At 44.6% G+C, this 19,469-nt stretch overlaps 1 protein-coding gene across 1 annotated transcript in view; it reads right to left on the bottom strand.

Moving 5' to 3' along the window:
• Positions 1-19,469, bottom strand: part of LOC122661436 (glycine--tRNA ligase, chloroplastic/mitochondrial 2) — a 190,029-nt gene that overhangs the window by 95,237 nt on the left and 75,323 nt on the right. Inside the window, exon 17 of the mRNA XM_043856817.1 lies at positions 9,896-9,951. Coding sequence (XP_043712752.1) covers positions 9,896-9,951 — 56 coding nt within the window. The remainder of the gene's footprint in view (positions 1-9,895; positions 9,952-19,469) is intronic.

The following is a 19,469-nucleotide window of genomic DNA, read 5'->3' as shown; positions in this document are numbered from 1 at the left end:
AAGCATTACAGCCATTAGCATTCTGTTAACATATTAGTTATTAGAAACCAGAAATCCTGGACCATGGGCTTCACAATTTCGCACACAACCCGCAAACTGACACAAACGAGACACAAAAGTTAAGTGTTTTGTAGCTGGGGATTTGACACAAATGAAATTTTAGACCCCAAGACACAACATGATTGATAAACAGGTATTGTAAGGGTTGGAGTCTAACCTGCCCAAACCACTTGGCACACTTTTGAATAGATGACAGAAAATAGATGTTATATACACCATATATACAGTGTTGAAGTATGTAGCCTGGTGGTTTGAGCTTGAGTTTTACATTTCTATGCATCAGTTTTGCAACTTTAACATCTTCTGATTGTCATTTGATGAGATTTTGACTCTAACTAACCTAAAGAAGGTCACATCACAAGACCAATTGACACAAACATAACAAAATATTGTCATATAAGAATATGGGGAGAGTTTTCATACATGGCCGTGCATGTGCACGGTCATGCTTTCAACCATTGGATGAACATGATCATGTACAGTACACGGTTGCTCATCCCCATCCAACGGTTGCAGGCACGGTCATGCACCATACATGGCCGTGCACGAAACTTTTTGCCTAAGAATATAAAACAAATCTAACTGATGCAGATCGATCGATGGAAGGGAGAAAGAGAGAGAGAGAGAGATCGACCTACTAGAAAGAAAAAGAAGAGAGAGAAATAGAAGGAGAAAACCTGAATCGTTGGGGGAGATAGGAGAGAGGAGTGAAAGAACAATCTCAACTCAAAAACTAATCAAATACTATTCCATTAATCGAATTGTGTGTGAGTTCTGGCCTCTAACATGTATTGAAATAACATACTAAAACAAAAATAGAAACAAATCAGGGTTCCTTCAACAACCAAGCTAAAGGGAGGTTCCTAATTAGACTAACCAACCAACTCAATTAAGAAAACTAGCTTTAGAAAGGAAACCAAAATAAAGAAAGAAATCTCCCTCTTGAGTGGTGTGAGATGGAGTTTCCTAATTGACTAGATAACTTTTTTTTTTGGTGAATAAAAAATGTATTACCAAAGCCCGAGAGGGGGGGAAGGAAACAATACAAACCCCAGACCAACTAGGAGGGGGGCCGAAAAATAGAGCTGTCTAATCCCCAGGAGATAACAATATGCCTATTCCTTGGGGAATCCAAAATGGGCTGATGAGGAAGAAAGCTTAGCATCGCAGAGATATCAAAGGAGATGGCTTTCCAAATCAAGTCGAAGGACCGAGAATTGGAGGTCCATCTCCTAAGATTTCTCTCCATCCAAATGTGATAAAGAGCGGCGCCAAACACCAACTTCCAAATAGTGTCGTAGATAGAGCCTCCGAGGAAGGTCATGACCAACCAGCGCCACTCTCTAGCAAAGGGGAGGGGTCTCTTGCTACGGGGCCAAATAAACGAAAGGGCTTTTTTCCAAATGGTAGAGGTAAAGGGGCAAGCAAAGAAGAGGTGTTCAATGTCTTTGGCTCCGGACCAACAAAAGATGCAGGAGGGGGAAGCTGGGATTCTACGGTGTATAAGGAAGGCTTGGATGGAAAGGCAAAGGCTGAGGGTTCTCCAGGCTAGGAAACTATGGTGAGGGATGTGGCCTTTGAACCAGACAAACTTGTGCCAGAGGACAGTAGGGGCATGGGATCTAATAAAATTCCAGGCAAATCTGAAGCTAAAAAGGCCATTAGAGGAGGGGAGCCAAATAACCTTATTCGCATGAGAAGGGGGGGAGGGTTGGCCAGATTTGAGAAAGGATGGGAATAGGGGGGAGGGGGGACCAAGAACCTTGAGAGATAAGGGAGGAGAGAGGGCGGACTCGGGAATGCCGGAAAAGTAAATTGCCCTGGCCCCAAGGAGATTATAAAGAACCCGCCTAGGGTGCCAGGGGTCAAGCCAAAGGGAAGTGGAAGATCCATCAACAATAGTAGAGGAAGTGGCTCTGAGCACAAGGGGACGGAGGAGGAGAATCTTACGCCAGTCACAGCATGAATCCAAAGGAATGGGGACGGTCCAAATGGAATCATTTTTAAGGAGGTGGGAGTACACCCAATAACCCAAATGGAGTCATGCTTGGAGGAGATTTTCCAGATAAGCTTCAGAATACCCGCAGTGGGTACTTTTGAAAGAGTCTTAAGCTGACAGAAAACTAATCCTTCTCTCCAATCAATAGCTGTCAGGACTCCTTACTTGTCTCAATGATAAAATAAAAAGAAACCCAAATTGACAAGGAATCTGATCCCAATCAACCAGATGCTTGATATATTCCTTAACTGACACAAACACTTGATTAAAAAGAAAATAACCCACTGCTGGAAGTCAGCTCTAGACTTCATATGCTCCCGTTCATTCGACTTGATTTGGAAAGCCATCCTTTTTGAAGTCTGCTCTAAACCTCATATGCTTCCTCATGGTTCCCTTTCTGATTCCTCAAGGAACAGGCTCATTGTTGTATCCTGGGGATTAGATGTTTCTCTTTTTCAATCTCCTAGCCCCCCTTCCTAGGGCTTGAGGCTTTTATAGCTCTCCCCCCTCCCCTTCTCCCTTCTCTCCCCTTTTGGGTTTTGGTAATGAATTTTTAATTCAGCAAAAAAAAGGAAATAACAACTAAAATATATCCAACTGGACCCCACAACTAAACTAGCCCAAATTTTTTCATCTTTTTCTTTCTGCTGGCTGTACACTGCAACAACCAGTCCTGCATTACTAACATAATCAATTGATTAGGAAAGTATAAGAAGATTGAAACAGTAAGTTGTGGTAAGTTGACTTGAACATGAACCATTTATTAGCAGGTTGTCTAAGGGTTGGGACACTATCGCATTATTGGCAAACAGGTTATCTTTGGGTTGATGTTGCCACCCCTGGAGCTATATATTTGCACCTCCAAAAACTTGTGTTTTTTTAATTTTCTGCAACTCCAAAACCATTGCTATCTATGACACAAATCTATCCAAAATCTTTAACCATTTTATATACTTCATCACTACCATCACCTGAGCCCAAACGTAAACCCATCATCAAATACCACCTAAAACCTTAGATTTTTTTTTTTTTTGGATGAATAAAAATTAAATTACGAAGAAAGGAGAAGGAATGTACAAGGCTACAAGCCGAAACCAGAACTAGTTGGGGGTTAGGATAGAAGAAGGGATGCCCCAGGAGACAACAATGAGCCTGTTCCTTGGGGAATCCTTCACATCCTTAAGGGGGAGGGATCTAACTTTAGATGAAACATCAAAAAAGATGGCCTTCCAAATCAAGTCGAAAGAGCAGGAGTTGGATGTCCATCTTCTAAGGTTGCGTTCCATCCAAATGTGGGAAATAGTGGCACAAAAGGCAATCTTGCCAACAGAGTCGCATATCGACTTCCCTCCGAATGTCATGTCTATCCAAATCCACTCCCGGTTGAGGGGGAGAGGAGTGCGTCTTCCGGGCCAGCAAAGGTGGAGAACACGGGTCCATATGGTGGAGGCAAAGGGACAGGTGAAGAAAAGGTGATCAACATCTTCAGTCCCGTTCCAACAAAGACAGCAGCTGGGAGGGACTTGAATATGTCGATGGGCAAGAAAGGCTTGGGTGGGGAGGCAGCCAGTGAGGGCACGCCAAGCGGTGAGGCTATGGTGGGGTATGTGACCACGAAACCAAACAACTCTATGCCAAGGACAGGGGGTCCCTCTATGTCTGACCAAATCCCAAGCGGAGTGAGAGCTGAATCTGCCGGATTGGGAGGGGAGCCACAAGATTGTGTCACCTCTGCCGTGGTGCCCAGGGGGAATGGGGGGAAGGGAGCTCCAAAGGTCGGCAAGAGTGGGAGGGGAAGGGGGGGGGGGACCAGGAGCCACTGGAGATGATGGCAGCAACGGGGGCAGATCTGTCCAAACCAGAGGAGTAAATGTCTCTCGGGCTCACGATGGAAGATAGGACTCCGGAGGGGTGCCACTTATCAAGCCAAAGCAGGGTGGCCGAACCATCATCAATCCTGCAAGAAATAGCCTCTCTGGCTAAGTGTCTAACCTGAAGAATTCTGCGCCAAACCTAAGAGGAGTCAGCTCCTGGACTAATGGACCATATAGAATCTCTGCAAAGAGGCCCGGCATAAACCCAAGAAGTCCAGATGGAGGATCTATTGGTGAGGATCTTCCAAATAAGCTTAATGGAGGCAGCGGTGTTGACATCTTTTATTCTCCTAAGTCCGAGCCCTCCTTCAGATTTGGGGACACAAAGGGAAGCCCAACTCTTAGGATAAAGAAATCTAGCTGAATCCACACCTTTCCAAAGGAAAGCACACATAATAGATTCAGCCGCCTTGATGGTAGCCTTAGGGAGGCCGAAGACACCACTCCAATAGATGTAGCAAGACTGAAGCACCGATCTGATGAGCTCAAGACGACCTGCATAGGATAGGAGTTTGGCTTTCCAAATCTACAACCTCTTGCGAAGGAGATCCAGAATGGGAGAGCAGTGGTGGGCTGAAAGTCTGGCAGGGATGAGGGGGAGGCCAAGGTAGCGAACTGGGAGGGTTCCAATGGTAAAGCCAACGAGGGAGGATAGGGAGGTTTTGGTTAAGTCAGAGACCCCAGCAAGGAAGATTTGGGACAGGTTAATGCAAAGCCCCGAAAGGTTCTGGAAGAGAAGGAGGGAGGACATGATCGACTCAATGGAGAGAGGGTCAGCCTTGGAGAAGATCATGAGATCATCAGCGAAGGCGAGGTGAGTCAGGTTGGTAGGCTTGCATTTAGGGATGGGGGAGATGAAGTGAAGGTCGGTTTTAGACTGGATGCTGCGAGAGAGGACCTCAAGGGAAAGACAAAAGAGAAAAGGGGAGAGGGGGATGCCTTGGCGGACACCAGCAGAGGAAGAGAAAAAACCAGCCAGACTGCCATTTAGGAGAACAGAGAAGCGGGAGGTGGAGATGCAACAGTGGATCCAGTTGACAAAAATGGGGGGGAAATACATCTTAAGGAGGACTTGGGAGATGAAATCCCAGCGAATGGAGTCGAAAGCCTTGTGGATGTCTATCTTTAGCAGAGCAGCGGGAGAGTGGGATTTGCGGTCGAAGCCTCGGACAATTTCCTGGCAAAGGATGATATTATCCGAGATGCTTCTCCCAGCAATGAAGGCAGATTGGCTGGGACTGACAAGAGAGTCAATGATAAGGCTAAGCCTGTTGGCAAGAATTTTGGCTATGAACTTGTAGAGAAGGTTGCAAAGGGAGATGGGTCTGAAGTTGGACATGGACAAAGCTCTGGAGGACTTGGGGATGAGGCAGAGGAAGGTGTGGTTGATGCTATGTATTTGGTGAGGGTTGAAGAAGAAACTCTTGAGGGCATTGATAAGCTCGACACTGATGATGTCCCAGCAAGAGGAAAAGAATCCCATACTGAACCCATCAGGGCCTGGAGCTTTACTAGCCTTGTGGGAGCGAACAACAGAGCTAATTTCAAAGTCAGAGGGGATGGAGCTAAGGGAGCTAAGGAGGAGAGGGGGGAGGAATTTGCTGATAAGGTCAGAAGGAATGGGGGAGGGGGTGGGGGCAGGGGGGGCAATAGATACCAGTGAAGTAGTTCACGGCTTCGGTTTTGATGGCATCAACAGAGGAGAGGGTCGAGCCATCAGAGGAGGTGAGGGAGAGGATCGAGTTGGAATTGGAGCGGGCTTTGAGGGAGCGGTGGAAGAAGGCGGTGTTGGAGTCGCCGAGCTCAAGCCATTTGATTCTGGATTTCTGTTTAAGAAAGCTTTCTTCTTGGGATAAGATGAGGCAAGTTCCGAAGCAGCTAGGGATTCCTCTTCAGCAAGGGAAGCATAGAGGGGGTCAACCTAAAGGCGAAGCTGGATGGAGGAGAGGGTGTCCCGACAAGAGGAGACACGAGAGGAGATGTTACCAAAGGTCGAGGAGTTCCAGGCTTTGAGGACTATCTTGACATTTTTAAGCTTTTTGGAGAAGGCCAGAAGAGGGAAGGAAGAGGACAGAACAAGAATGTTCTAAGCCGATTGGACAAGGGGGAGGAAGTCAGGGTGGGAGGACCACATGTCAAAGAACTTGAAAGGTTTAGGGCCAAAGGAGAGGTAAGGGAGGACAAAGAGAGATATGGGGGAGTGGTCAGAAAGACCAGGAAGGTCAAAGAAGGCATAAGAGGAAGGAAGGGAATAAAGCCAAGTATCATTGATGAGGACACTGTCAAGCTTGCAGGAAACTCTGTCAGAGCCAGAGCGCTTGTTGTGCCAAGAGAGATCAGCACCCGACCATCGGAGGTCGTTCAGCCCAGAGTCCTCGAGACAGGAGTTGAAAGCTGCAACTGCTTGGTGGTCGATAGGGGAACCACCCAATTTTTCGTGGGAGAAGCAAACGGCATTGAAGTCACCTCCAATGCCCCATGGAGAGGAACCAATAGAAGAAGAAATGGATCTGATGTTGTCCCAGAGAGGGATCCTATCAGGGTGACGGTTGAGGGCATAGACTATGGTGAAGAAGAAGAGGTGGTTGTGAAGGTGGTCGGAGATGCTAAGGTGGAGGAACTGGGAGGAGGAGGAGGAGCAGACCGAGATATGAAATTTGGTGGGATCCCACAAAACCCATATGCGGCCACAGGGGGAATGATCATAGTTGGAGAGGAAGCACCAAGAGGGGGCGAGAGAGTGGGCAATGCGGGACGAATTGGGCTCGAGCACTTTGGTCTCAAGGAGGCAGCAAAGGGGGGACTTGGAGGACTTGAGGCGAGCACGGATTTCAGCTTATTTGGCCGGAGCATTGAGCCCGCGGACATTCCAAATGGTTCAAGGGATCATGAGAGGGGGGGAGGAGGGGGCAGCCAACCAGTGGAGGAGCTAACTCTAGACCCCGGTGGGACACTACGGGGCCGAAGACGATATTCCTTCAAGGGAGGATAGCAGACCAGGGGGGAGGAAGGGGAGGGATGGGGTTGGTTAGGTAGGATGGGTGTAGACGAACCGGTCTGGGGGCTAAGGACTGGTTCGACTAAGGCGAGCTAGGAAGAGTTGAAAGGGGGAATAGGGAATAAGTGGGTTGAGGAGATGGATATTTGGGTCGGGTGTAAGGCAACCGGGTTTAAGTGGGATGGGACAAGGGGAAGTTGGTGGTGGCCACGTGTAAGTTTTGGTTGGGTTTTTTAGGAAGCAGGGGACAAGACGGGGGGGTATGTGAGACTGAGAGCTGGAAAAGGGGGGTTTCGAAAAGGGGAAAAGGGGGGGCGGCTCGTCTTCATTGACAAAAGGGGAAGAAGGACGAAGTAGGGAAGAAGGACGAAGCAGGGGCAAAAGGCGATTTTTCAGGGGGGAGTGCTGGGTGTGCAGGCCATCGTTGTTGCTCGCAAAGGGCTCCTGGAGAGCAGGCGAGAAGTCGACATCACAAGTGGTCTCAGGATCGAGACCTATGAGGGCAGAGAACCTGTTGTGGCCAGCGTCAGGAGAGCAGCGAGGTAGGTGAACATCGGCAATCTCGCCAAGGGGAGTAGTCTCGTCAGGTTCTCTAGGACTTCTTCGGCGGCAATTTATTTGCTTTTTCCGGCCACGAGCCATCGCCAAGGGAGGCTTCAAAGTGGGGTCTTCAACTATTACAGGGATGGAGTCCATCGCGTTATCTCCATGAGTTGTGACAGCAGGAGAAGGAGTCGAATGAGCCGGTGGGCGAGTGTTCTCAGGAGCAGTAGAGTCAGCAGCCACAACCACCGAAGACGAAGCAGGAATCTCAACAGTAGACGAAGCAGGAATCTCAACAGTAGACGAAGCTGTTCGATGCTCACCTTCAAAGGTCTCCGCCTCAACCAGGGTTGCAGAAGCAGGCTTGGCGGTTGAGATAGCCTTAGAAGAGAGAGGACCTGGCTCACAATTTTTTGATGTGTGGCCGAAGACCTTGCAGAGAGAGTAGTGGTGAGGCAAGCCTTCATAGAGAACACGTTGGGAGAAGGAGTGGCCATCCTCTTCCAGAACGGTGACAAAATCAGGGGGAGATTCCTCAGCACTCAGTTCCACGCAGATGCAAGCAAAGGATAATCGGTCCATTCTCTTGGTGCGCTCGTCGGTGAAGAGGGGGGTGCCGATGGTCGATCCAACGATGCTAAGGCCTGAGGGGCACCAGTAATGCAGAGGGAGACCTGAAACGGTAATCTAAATGGGAATGGATTTGAGGTCAATCCTGTGAAGAGAGGAGAGATGGTCCCATTGCCGAAGGTAAATCTGCTTTCTGCCAATCTGCCAGGGGCCACCTTCCAGCGCACGAGTTTTATCGGCTTCGTCAGAGAACCTGAAGATGAATATCCCATTTGATAGCACATAGATGAAGACAGCACCTGCAGCTTTACATTGCTTGAGAAGGGAGGCCTTGACAACATGGTAAGGAGGACGGCTACCAAGGAAGTGGCCTACGAGACAGCACTGCCATTTCAGGATTTCCTCATCAAGTAAGCCTTTGGGACAGAATCCAACTTTGGAATCATCACGGGAGGTGGGTGGGACAAAATGGAGAGGGTGTCCAGTAGGTTTTGCAGAGGAGCTGCCGGAGAAGAAAGATGTCCAGGGGATAGCAGCAGAGGCAGGAGGGTCGACTGCAGGGGTGGATGGGTCAGGGTAAGAAGCAGGGGGGTGTGGAGCAGGGGGGAGGGAATGAGAAGAGCAGGGAGAGGGGGGGCGATGGGGGCAGTGGGAGGGGTTGACGGAGAAGAAGGGATCATTCCGGAGAAGAAGGGATCATTCCCGGGTCTCACTTGGCAAACTTTATTTGGGCTCTACTGCAAAGCCTTTGTTCAGGTTGGTCATGGGAATTTCAATTATGAATCTTGATGCGCAGACGAGCCTTGCTCCCTTCGAGGTGGGTTCCCTTAGATTTTACTATACAGATTTTGGGATATTTCAATCTTTATATTGGAAATATATTCAAATCATAAAATGTTCTTTCATTCAACTTAGTTTACCCTCCTCTATCAGCCTACCAAGTTTCATCTCAAAATTCAAACCCTAACCCTAGTTATCATACTTTTTCCCAACCTGCTTTTGCCATTAAAACTAAAATCTATCTTGTCATGTCATACCTGTTCCCTTTGAGCTGAAACTTCCCCACTTATTACCTTTGCCTTTATTTTACATCTTTGAACCCTAGTTTTGTCAAACCCAGTTGAAAACCTAAACATCCTACTTCATCCTCCTCCTAAAAGAACCCTAACAGTAAGCCATCCCTCATCCAAACTGATCCCACTAACAAATCAAACACCCTCTTTAGATGATCAAGGATATAGAACAACAAAAAAAAATTCCATTGCGTAGCTTCATCACTTGATTAAGTAGATTCATATAGCAAAGGCCACTAATCAAATTGTCTAAATGCAGTAATCTACTTAGAAAACCAACTAAGCAATACAGAGCCAGGTTATTCTATGCACTATCAAATAAGCCTCTTAAATCTCGTTCATCTCCAATGACAATATCCAAAATCAGAAATTACTAAACACTTCTCGAAAGGTTACCAACTTTTCACTTCTAAAGAAATTCTACTTTAAAAAAAAATGAATAGACAACTATCAGTGGTTAGAGCATGTCACCAACTAAAGAAAAAAACTGATCCTAGGCCTCATGTGATGAAGCAAGCTAGAAAATTCAAATTACATATTTTGAATGTCCTATAAATCCCTCTACTAACAATCTCACCCTACATATTTTAGAACAAGTTCAGCTCATTTGAGAGGAAAATCTAGATGCATGTTTGAAGAACCAAGATTAAGGCTTTAACGAATATTTTACATGTTTTGGATCACATAGGCAGTGAAAAACTTCAAAATCATGTAAGGAAACCTGGAAAATGACTTTAAAACACCAGCACTATAGCAAGGAGAAGGCAAGGGAGTGAACCTCTAAAGCAAGCCGGGCAGGCTCCCTCACACGAACATAGACATACTCTGTTTTCCCTGCAAAAAGAAAGAGAATAAATATTGAGTAGTTGAGCAAATATGGGGCCAAATAGCATATGATGCCAAGAGATAGTCAAAATCTGCTGGGCAAAGAGATCTCAAAAGATCGGCCATGGCCGCAAGGGCTCACATCATTCCCACCAAAAATGATTTCGAGGTTCTTACAGCTGGAACATATAGATTAGCTTCACAATAATAATCCATTGAAAAGTTTTTCAGTTGGAACATAAGCCACCTATGTTCTTTGTCTTCTTCAATAAAAGCTGTGATCAAGATTGAAGGTCAGTACCCTATTAATGATTATCTTTTGTATTTTTTATTTTTTGATAAATGATTATACACCAGTAATTGTCATCCATAAATCACATTAAGTTAGTCATGAACAGAATGATATAAGGAAGAATTGAAGGCACATAATCACTAATACACGAAAGGGGCAAGCTTATGTGGTGTTTTGTTTTGTTCAAGGTTATTAAAGCATAGCCTAGCCGCCGCCAAGGCAACCTGACAGTTTTGGGAAGGGCTACAGGACAATCGCTTTTTTGTATATGTGAAAGCTGGCACCTTGGTGTCCTGGGCGTCACCTAGACGACGCCTAGGACACCTTTGCACACTTTAGGAGCTAGACGCCCGCCTTATTACATAGGTGGTGGTGTTTTATTGTTTAACCATGGTTGTCAAGGCGTCGCCCTGGTGACCGCCTTGGCATCCAAGCGCCTTGACAACTAGTGTCTCTTTGATCACCTAGGCGGGCGTTTTGGTCGACTTGGTCAGATTGGTGGTGTCACCTTACGTCCAAACCCCCTCCAACACTTTGGTTCGCCTAGACACCATTACAACTATGTTTTTAACCCTTCGAATTATATAGTATTTTACGATTCTATTTCCAATTTTATCATTCGCAAACATCATTTTGCACCGGCACTACATGGGATCAAAGGATATAAAAGTTTCTTAAACAATTCGTCTCTTAAAAGTTTCTTTCAGGACCTGGCATCTGTGGTAAAGTGCACAGTGGTTTATATTTGCTCGAGAATGATGTCTCTTTTGTGTCTGCGATCACTAATCAGGCTCATCAAACAGAATCTACTCAAACAGCTTTATCCAAGTTACATCACTGGCATTGACAGGGTCATCCTCACATGGGCACTTTAGCTAAATTTTTTCCCACTTCATTTCAGCAATGTAAGCCCAGTGATTAAGTTGTTTTAGAATGAGACACAACAATTGAGATATATGGTAAGACTGGTAAATAGAAAGCAAATTGGCACACAAGTTAAGTACTTGTAAAATAGAGGGTACGGACACATTAGGTGAAAACTTAATGGAACCTTTCCTAGAGAAAGAGGAAAAAGATCCATCAGCCACACGAACATTATCCTCCTAACATGGGATGATAAGAGCAGAACAAAACAGAGCAACTAGTCATGTGATCTGAGGCCCCAGAATCAAGGAGCCATGAAGGACTAGAACCAAACGAAATGTGAAAAATACCTTACTGGGCTAAATTAGAGGTAGAGGTAGGCAGAGGTGTAGAAAGAGAGGTCCCCAGTTGACACATCATGCGTTGTAGTGCTAAGACCTGATCCAAAGAGATGGGTGCAGTCAATGCGGATGCAGGAGCAGGCTGTCCAGTCTGGGAAGCATCAGAAAAATCAGTAAGATGAGCTTAGTGTCGAGTAGAATCCTGTTTCCAACAATGTCTCCTGCCCTTGAGGCGATCTTGGAGCTTCCAACATGTCTCTCGAGTATGCCGAGGTTTTCCACAGTAATCACATTTGACAAGTTCTCTAGTACTGGTAAGGGCCTTAGGAGCAGTAGGCTCCCTAGTAGCAGGAGCAGAAACCAGAGCCGAGAAAGGAGCCAAAACAGATGGCATCATCACAGAGCGGTGGTGGTCTTCATGCCGAAGTATGTTATATGCCTGGAGAAGAGTAGGGAAATTTTATCTCGGCCAAGAATTTGAACGCGAATCTGGTCACATTTTGGATTCAACCCAGTGAGGAAATCATAGACCCGCTCCTTCTCACGTTCCTTCTGAAAGGTAGCAATATTAGCAAAATATACTAGAAGAATTGGATGATAAAAGTCCAGTTATTGCTAGAGTGAGTTCAGAGCAGCATAAGAAGAGGTGAGAGACATATCCTTCTGTGTGGTTTCCCAAACATGGCGACGGAGCTCAAAGATCTGAACATAGCTATTCGTCTAGGCATGTTTGATGGCCAGTATCCCATAGTTCTTGTCCAGAGTTCAGCAAAACAAAACTGGCACTAATTTGAGGTTCCATGAAATTAAAGAGAAAATACATTACCAAGGCATCAATGGAAAGCCAGGCAGTCTTGGCAGAACCACTTGATGGCATAGGGGTTGCCAGTCAAATACCCCGAAAGATGATTCCCACGGATAGTTAATAGACATGCTTGTGACCATACAAGGTAATTGGACCCATTCAATTTGGTTGTACCCGGTTTGAGAGAGAGGTTATGGCCAGGAGTCCCAATCATGGAACTAAATCTCGGTCGAAACTACAAGTTTCGACTGAGATATCTAGATTTCTTGTGAAACCGAGATGAAATGTCATGCAACTTTAAAAAATTCCATGTTTCGACATGTTTCAACCACATTTCGACCTGAACACCTATATAAGTGTCACTTATGACTTATCCCCATCAAAACTTGACGAAATCTGGCTGGAAACCAGGACAAGCAATTATTTATGCCAAATATCATTTACTTAAGATATTATTCATAAATAAAAAAATGCACCCTTATTTGAATCCAATAAAAATAGTTAAAATATCAAATTCCAAAAGGATAAAAAGTTAAACCCCGAGTTCAAGAACAAAAACTGGATTTTCGACGGTACATGAAATTTTCAACTTTCTAATGCTGGGTTTTTCTCAAATCAAAAAATTTTATAAATTTTAATATGGTAAAACATTGCAAAAAATCAAAAGTGCGGTAAAATATTCATTTGTTTTGATGTCTAAAAAAATTTTTCATTCAGAGCGATTTAAACAACATTCACGCACTCCAAATTAAGTTTGACCGGAAAATAACTTCTTCACCCAAATTAAGTTTGAGCGGAAAATAACTCCTTCAATATGAATCAAATTTAAACAAATGAATATTTTACCGCACTTTGGTTCTTAGCAATGTTTTACCATATTAAGTGTTAAGAAAACAGAAAATCGGAGAATGCTTGAAAGATCTGAATGATCAAGCAAGCCTTTAATTTATAATGAGAAACACTACAAGAGAAGGACAGAATTGCCCTTACATAAGCCGACTCTATTAAGAGAGTGGCAGAATATAAAAAATAACTCCTTGTTAGAACCGTAGAGGTATTCTGGACACTTTCTTCTTTCTATTATGTTTCTATTATGTGGGTTTTAGTGCCACATTGCTTATTTGTAATTCTGTCCTCTGTTTTCAATGATATAAATAAAGAGCTTGGGGTGATCCTTAATCATCCAAGCCTTACTCTAATTCTGAATCTGTTAACATGGTATGAAAGCAGGTTTTGAATTAGGGTCCCCTACCTTCGAATTTCAGCTTCTTCTTTCTCTTCTCTCTCTCTCTCTCGATCTCCTCTTCTCTTCTCTCTTTTCTTCTTTTGTTTTCTATTCTCCAACAGGGCAGCACTGATGAGGTGATCCATAGATCCAGATGCTGCCCTTTCTCACCTCATTCCATGGTTAAATAATTCTGTTCGATATCTACAACACCCTGGCAGTGATATTTGAAGCTTCACATATTTGGATTGATTCCACCTCAAGTATAAGGAACCAATCTCCCTTATTGAAGATCAAGAACTGCAGCAGGCTCCTTTGTTGAATAAGTTCCTATCTCAGATCTGCCTTGAAGACCTCTAAGATCGATTTCTCCAAAAACAGGGTTTTTTTCAAAACCCTGACAAATATCGATCTAGGAGCTGTTGTCCTCTGTTGGTGCTGATATTTGGAGGAGGGCTAAGGCCCTTTTAGACCCACACTCGAGCCAAGTTTCAGCTCAATCCAGTGTTTATTTGAAGGCTTCTCTCCCTACATCCATCTCACCACAAGCAAGGTTTTTTTCAAAACCCTGAAAAAATCGATCTCAGGGATTTGAGTCTCTGTTGCTGCTGATTTTTGGAGACACTTATTATTATTATACCAAAGGTCTCTCCACCGATTTCTGGCCATTCTCTTGAAGTATTTGTTGGGGTTCTCTTCACAACAGCCCCTCTCGGCGATTTGGGTTTCTCTGCTACACTTATGGGTGACTCTAAAGTCTCTACTGGTACTTCTATTGATAATGGGTACAGTAGGAATGACACCCGTGATCTTCTTCCTAATCCTATTAAACTAGATGGGAGCAATTGCCTGATATGATCTCGCTCTGCTTACTTTGCCATTGCTTGCCGTGGGATTACTGGCCATATTTTTTGGGGTGAATAAAAAAATCATTACCAAAGAGAAAGAGAAATACAGCAGCCCTCAAATTAGGAGGGAGGGGAGAAGAAAAAGAGGAAAATACAAAAAAGGCAAAGACTCAGAGAGAGGAGTCAAAAGCCAGAAGAGAGACAGAGGTAAGCCCCCAGGAAACAACAATGAGCCTATTCCTTGGGGTATCAATACAAGTGGTGGGGGGAGACGAGCTAAGTTTAACTTTAATCTCAAAGGAAATGGAATCCCAAATCTGCTGAAGAGAGCGGGATTTGGTCGTCCATTTCCTGAGGTTGTGATCCATCCAAATATGATTGATGACAGCACAAAAAGCCAGCTTTCCGACCGTGTCACAAAGGGAGTGGCCACCAAAAGTCATATCAACCCAAACCCATTCTCTGTCAAAAGGAAGAATCCTATGGTTTCTTGGCCAGTATTTAGCGAGGATGCCTTTCCATATAGAGGATGAGAAAGGACAAGCGAAAAAAAGATGGTTTGAGTCCTCATCCGCATTCCAACAAAGATCACAGCTTGGGGAGACCGCAATATGCTGGTGCCGAAGGAAGGACTGCGTTGGAAGACAATCTGAAAAAACTCTCCATGTCGTAAAGCAATGGCGGGGGATGTGGTGCTTGAACCAAACCAGGTTCCTCCAAGGGGCTAGAGGGTTGCAAGAGCGGATATGATCCCAAGCGGCTTTGGAACTGAAGGAGCCCGAAGAATTCGGTAGCCAAGTAACACAATCACCTCTATTATAGGGTCTCCTACAGATAGAAGGCAAGATATTTCAAATGTTATTGAGCGCAGGGCTGGAGGAGGACGGGGTAGACCAGCCACTCGGATCAAGAATATCAGCCACCAAAGATGTACGAGAGAGACCAGAGCCATAGATAATTCTAGAGCTGACTTAATGAAGAAGAATTCCCAAAGGGTGTCAGTGATCAAGCCAAAGCAAGGTGGAAGCTCCATTGCCAACGCAAGATTGGATAGCTCCTTGAACAGAAGAGCAATTAGATAGGATCTTGCGCCAAACCCAAGAAGCATCTAAAGAGGCTGAGACTGTCCAAATTGAATCGGATCGGAGGAGGCCCGAGTAAATCCAATCCACCCAAATGCTCCTTTGTCTAGAAGCAATCTTCCAAATCAGCTTGATTATGCCAGCAGAGTTCACTTCCTTTATCCTTCAGATGCCCAAACCTCCTTCTTCGAGCAGAAGACAAACTGAGGCCCAACTAATGGGCCGGAGAAATCTTGTAGAATCAGAGCCTTTCCAAAGGAAGGAGGACATACTGGCCATATTGATGGCACTACTGTCATGCCAACTGAAGTTGGCCCTTCTCTAACCAGGTGGATCTCCAATAATGGTACTCTGATGTCTTATCTGATTGGCTCCATACAATCAGACCTTGTGGGTGGATTTCTTCTTCTTGATAATGCTGCCTAGATATGGCCTGCCAGCAAGGAAACATATGGACAGCTTGGCAATGATGCCCAGGTATATGACTCCGAAAGAAGGTCCTTCATACAACTCAGGGGGAATTGACTGTCTCCAAGTACTATGCTACTCTTCGCAGCCTTTGGCAACAGTTGGACCATTTTTCTGATTACCGTCCTTCTACTCCTGGTGATATTGCCTCTTACAAGAAGCATGTTGATAAGATACGGGTCTATGACTTCTTAGCTAGATTAAATATGGATTATAATCATATTAGAGTTCAAGTGTTGGGCCACTCTCCTTTTCCCACACCTGAACAATCCTATGCTTTGGTCTCCTCTGAAGAGAACCGTAGGGCTGCCATGCTCCATCCTCCACCAACTGAGAGATCTGCTCTCTAGACTGCTTCAACGGCTATTCCTCTGACTGCTGGTTCCTCCCCTTCTGTTGATGGTTCATTATGGATGTTGTTTTTCATGAGAGTCTTCCCTATTATCAATCCCCACATCTTCAGGGGGAGAGTTCTAGCTTTAGTGAAGATGTGTTTGTATTTCCTCCCCTTGAAGTTTCTCCTATAGCTGCTGCCCCATCTCCTATGGCTGCTGCACCATCTCCTTTGGCTGCTGCCCCCTCATCTGAAGGGGTTCTTTTACAGGGGGAGCTTATAGGAAATAATGGTCATGATATTCCTAGTTAGGGGGAGTTGGCTCCGGTCCAGAGAACCATCAGTGACTTTCAGAAGAGGATTGACAACTCTAATACCATCACCTACATAAAGAGAACTTCCAAAAAGGGGCAACAACAATCCACTGCACCATCTCCTTTGGCTGCTGCCCCCTCATCTGAGGAGGTTCCTTTACAGGGGGAGCTTGTAGGAAATAATGGTGGTGATATTCCTAGTAAGGGAGAGTTGACTCCAGTCCAGAGAACCATCAGTGACTTTCAAAAGAGCATTGACAACTCTAATACCATCACCTACACAGAGATGTTCCAAAAAAGGGCAACAACAATCCACTGTTGCACCAATCCCTATCCAATTGCCGGCTCAGAATCCAGCTCCTTCTCCTCTTGGTGAGACCTCTCCTTCCGACCTACCTATTGCTCATCGCAAAGGTACTAGGACTTGCACCCTACATCCCATTTCTCATTTTGTTTCTTATAGTTCTCTTTCTCCGTCTTTTCGTGCATTTGTGTCCTCTCTTTCCTTTGTTTCTATTCCTAGAAATTTGCAGGAAGCTTATACAGATGGAAAGTGGAAGGCAGCTATGTTGGAAGAAATGAGTGCTATAAAAAGGAATAATACTTGGGATCTTGTAGTCCTTCCTCCAGCGAAAAAACCAGCGGGATGTAAGTGGGTGTTTGTGGTCAAACAGAAGGTTGATGGCACTGTGGATCGATATAAAGCATGTTTGGTTACAAAGGGCTTCACTCAGACATATGGGATTGACTACCAGGAGACCTTGGCCCCTGTTGCAAAGTTGAATACAGTTCGGGTTTTGCTATCTTGTGCAGTCAATCTTGGATGGGATCTACAACAACTGGATGTGAAAAATGCCTTCTTAAATGGAGAGCTTGGTGAGGAGGTGTACATGGATATTCCACCAAGGTTTTCTTCTGGCAGTAATCAAGGTAAAGTGTGCAAGTTGAAGCGAGCACTTTATGGGCTGAAGCAGTCACCTCGAGCATGGTTTGGTCGGTTTCACAAGGCCATGATTTCTGTGGGCTATAAGCAGAGTAATGTGGATCACACTCTCTCGAGCATGGTTTGGGTAGGAGTTTGAGATTAAAGATCTAGGGAAGTTACGGTACTTTCTTGGGATTGAGGTTGCCAGATCTTCCAAAGGCATCTTTCTCTCCCAAAGGAAGTATGTCCTAGACTTGTTGGTTGAAACTGGTTTGTTAAGGTGTCACCCTTCAGATACTCCTATGGAGACTACTGTCTGTCTCAAAGAAAAGGAGGGTGAACCTGTTGATAAAGGCCAGTACCAAAGACTAGTGGGGAAGCTGATTTATCTCTCACACGCACGTCCAGATATTGTTGTTGTTGTGAGCACTATGAGTCAGTTCATGCATGACCCCTATTCTTCTCATATGGAGGTTGTTCTTCGGATTCTTCGCTACTTGAAGTCAGCTCCTGGAAAAGGCATTCTTTTGTCTCCTCATGATTACCTACGGATAGAGGCATCTACTAATGCTGACTGGGCTAGTTCTGCAGATCGGAAGTCCATCTCTGGGTATGGTTCTTTTGTAGGAGGCAATCTTGTAACCTGGCGTAGCAAGAAGCAGAATGTGGTGTCTCGTTCTAGTGCTGAAGCAAAGTTTTGTGTTATGGCACAAGGCATTTGTGAGTTACTTTAGCTGAAAGGCTTTCTACAAGACCTTGGTGTTCCTGTTCGTCTTCCTATGATGATGTACTGTGACAACAAAGCTGCAATCAGCATTGCACACAACCCGGTACAGCATGATCGCACCAAGCATGTTGAAGTGGACAGGCATTTCATTAAGGAGAAGTTGGAAGAAGGGTTGATTTGTATTCCCATTGTGAAGTCTACTGATCAGGTTGCTGATATTTTCACCAAGGGCTAATCTGGGAAGTTGTTCCATCCTAATCTAGTCAAGTTAGGCATGATTGACATATTTGGTCCAACTTGAGGAGGAGTATTAGAACCGTACGGGTATTCTGGACACTTTCTTGTTTCTATTATGTTTCTATTATGTGGGTTTTAGTCCCCACAGTGCTTATTTGTAATTCTATCCTCTATTTTCAATGATATAACTAAAGAGCTAGGGGTGATCATTAATCATCCAAGCCGTACTCTAATTCTGAATCTATTAACACTCCCAAAAGACCAGAATACCCTTATGGTGTACATTATTCAACACTCCGCCTCAAGTTGAAGCAAAAACATCAAACATGCCCAACTTGACTAAACTAGGATGAAACATCTTTCCGGGCAGTCCCTTGGTGAATATATCAGCAAGCTGATCAGTAGACTTCACATAAGGGGCACAAATCAGCCCTTCCACCAATTTTTCTTTGATGAAATGCATATCCACTTCAATATGTTTGGTACGATCATGCTAAACCAGATTATGTGCAATGCTGATTGCAACGAATCAGATTTAAAGAAATGAATATTTTACCGCACTTTGGTTCATAGCAATGTTTTACCATATTAAGTGTTAAGAAAACAGAAAATAGGAGAATGATTGAATGATCTGAATGATCAAGCAAGCCTTTAATTTATAATGAGAAACATTACAAAAGAGGGACAGAATTTCACTTACATAAGCCGACTCTATTAAGAGAGTACCAGAATATAAAAAATAACTCCCAAAAGACCAAAATTCCCCCACGGTATTCTGGTGGTGTACATTATTCAATACTCCGCCTCAAGTTGGAGCAAAAACATCAAACATGCCCAACTTGACTAAACTAGGATGAAACATCTTTCCGAGCAGTCCCTTGGTGAATATATCAGCAAGCTGATCAGTAGACTTCACATAAGGGACACAAATCATCCCTTCCTCCAATTTTTCCTCGATGAAATGCATATCCACTTCAACATGTTTGGTACAATCATGCTGTACCGGATTATGTGCAATGCTGATTGCAGCCTTGTTGTCACAGTACAACATCATAGCGAGACAGA

Source organism: Telopea speciosissima, chromosome 5, assembly GCF_018873765.1.
Source record: "Telopea speciosissima isolate NSW1024214 ecotype Mountain lineage chromosome 5, Tspe_v1, whole genome shotgun sequence".
NCBI lineage: Eukaryota > Viridiplantae > Streptophyta > Magnoliopsida > Proteales > Proteaceae > Telopea > Telopea speciosissima.
The sequence above is the reverse complement of the archived record's forward strand: the minus strand, read 5'-3'. Positions and strand labels throughout refer to the sequence as shown.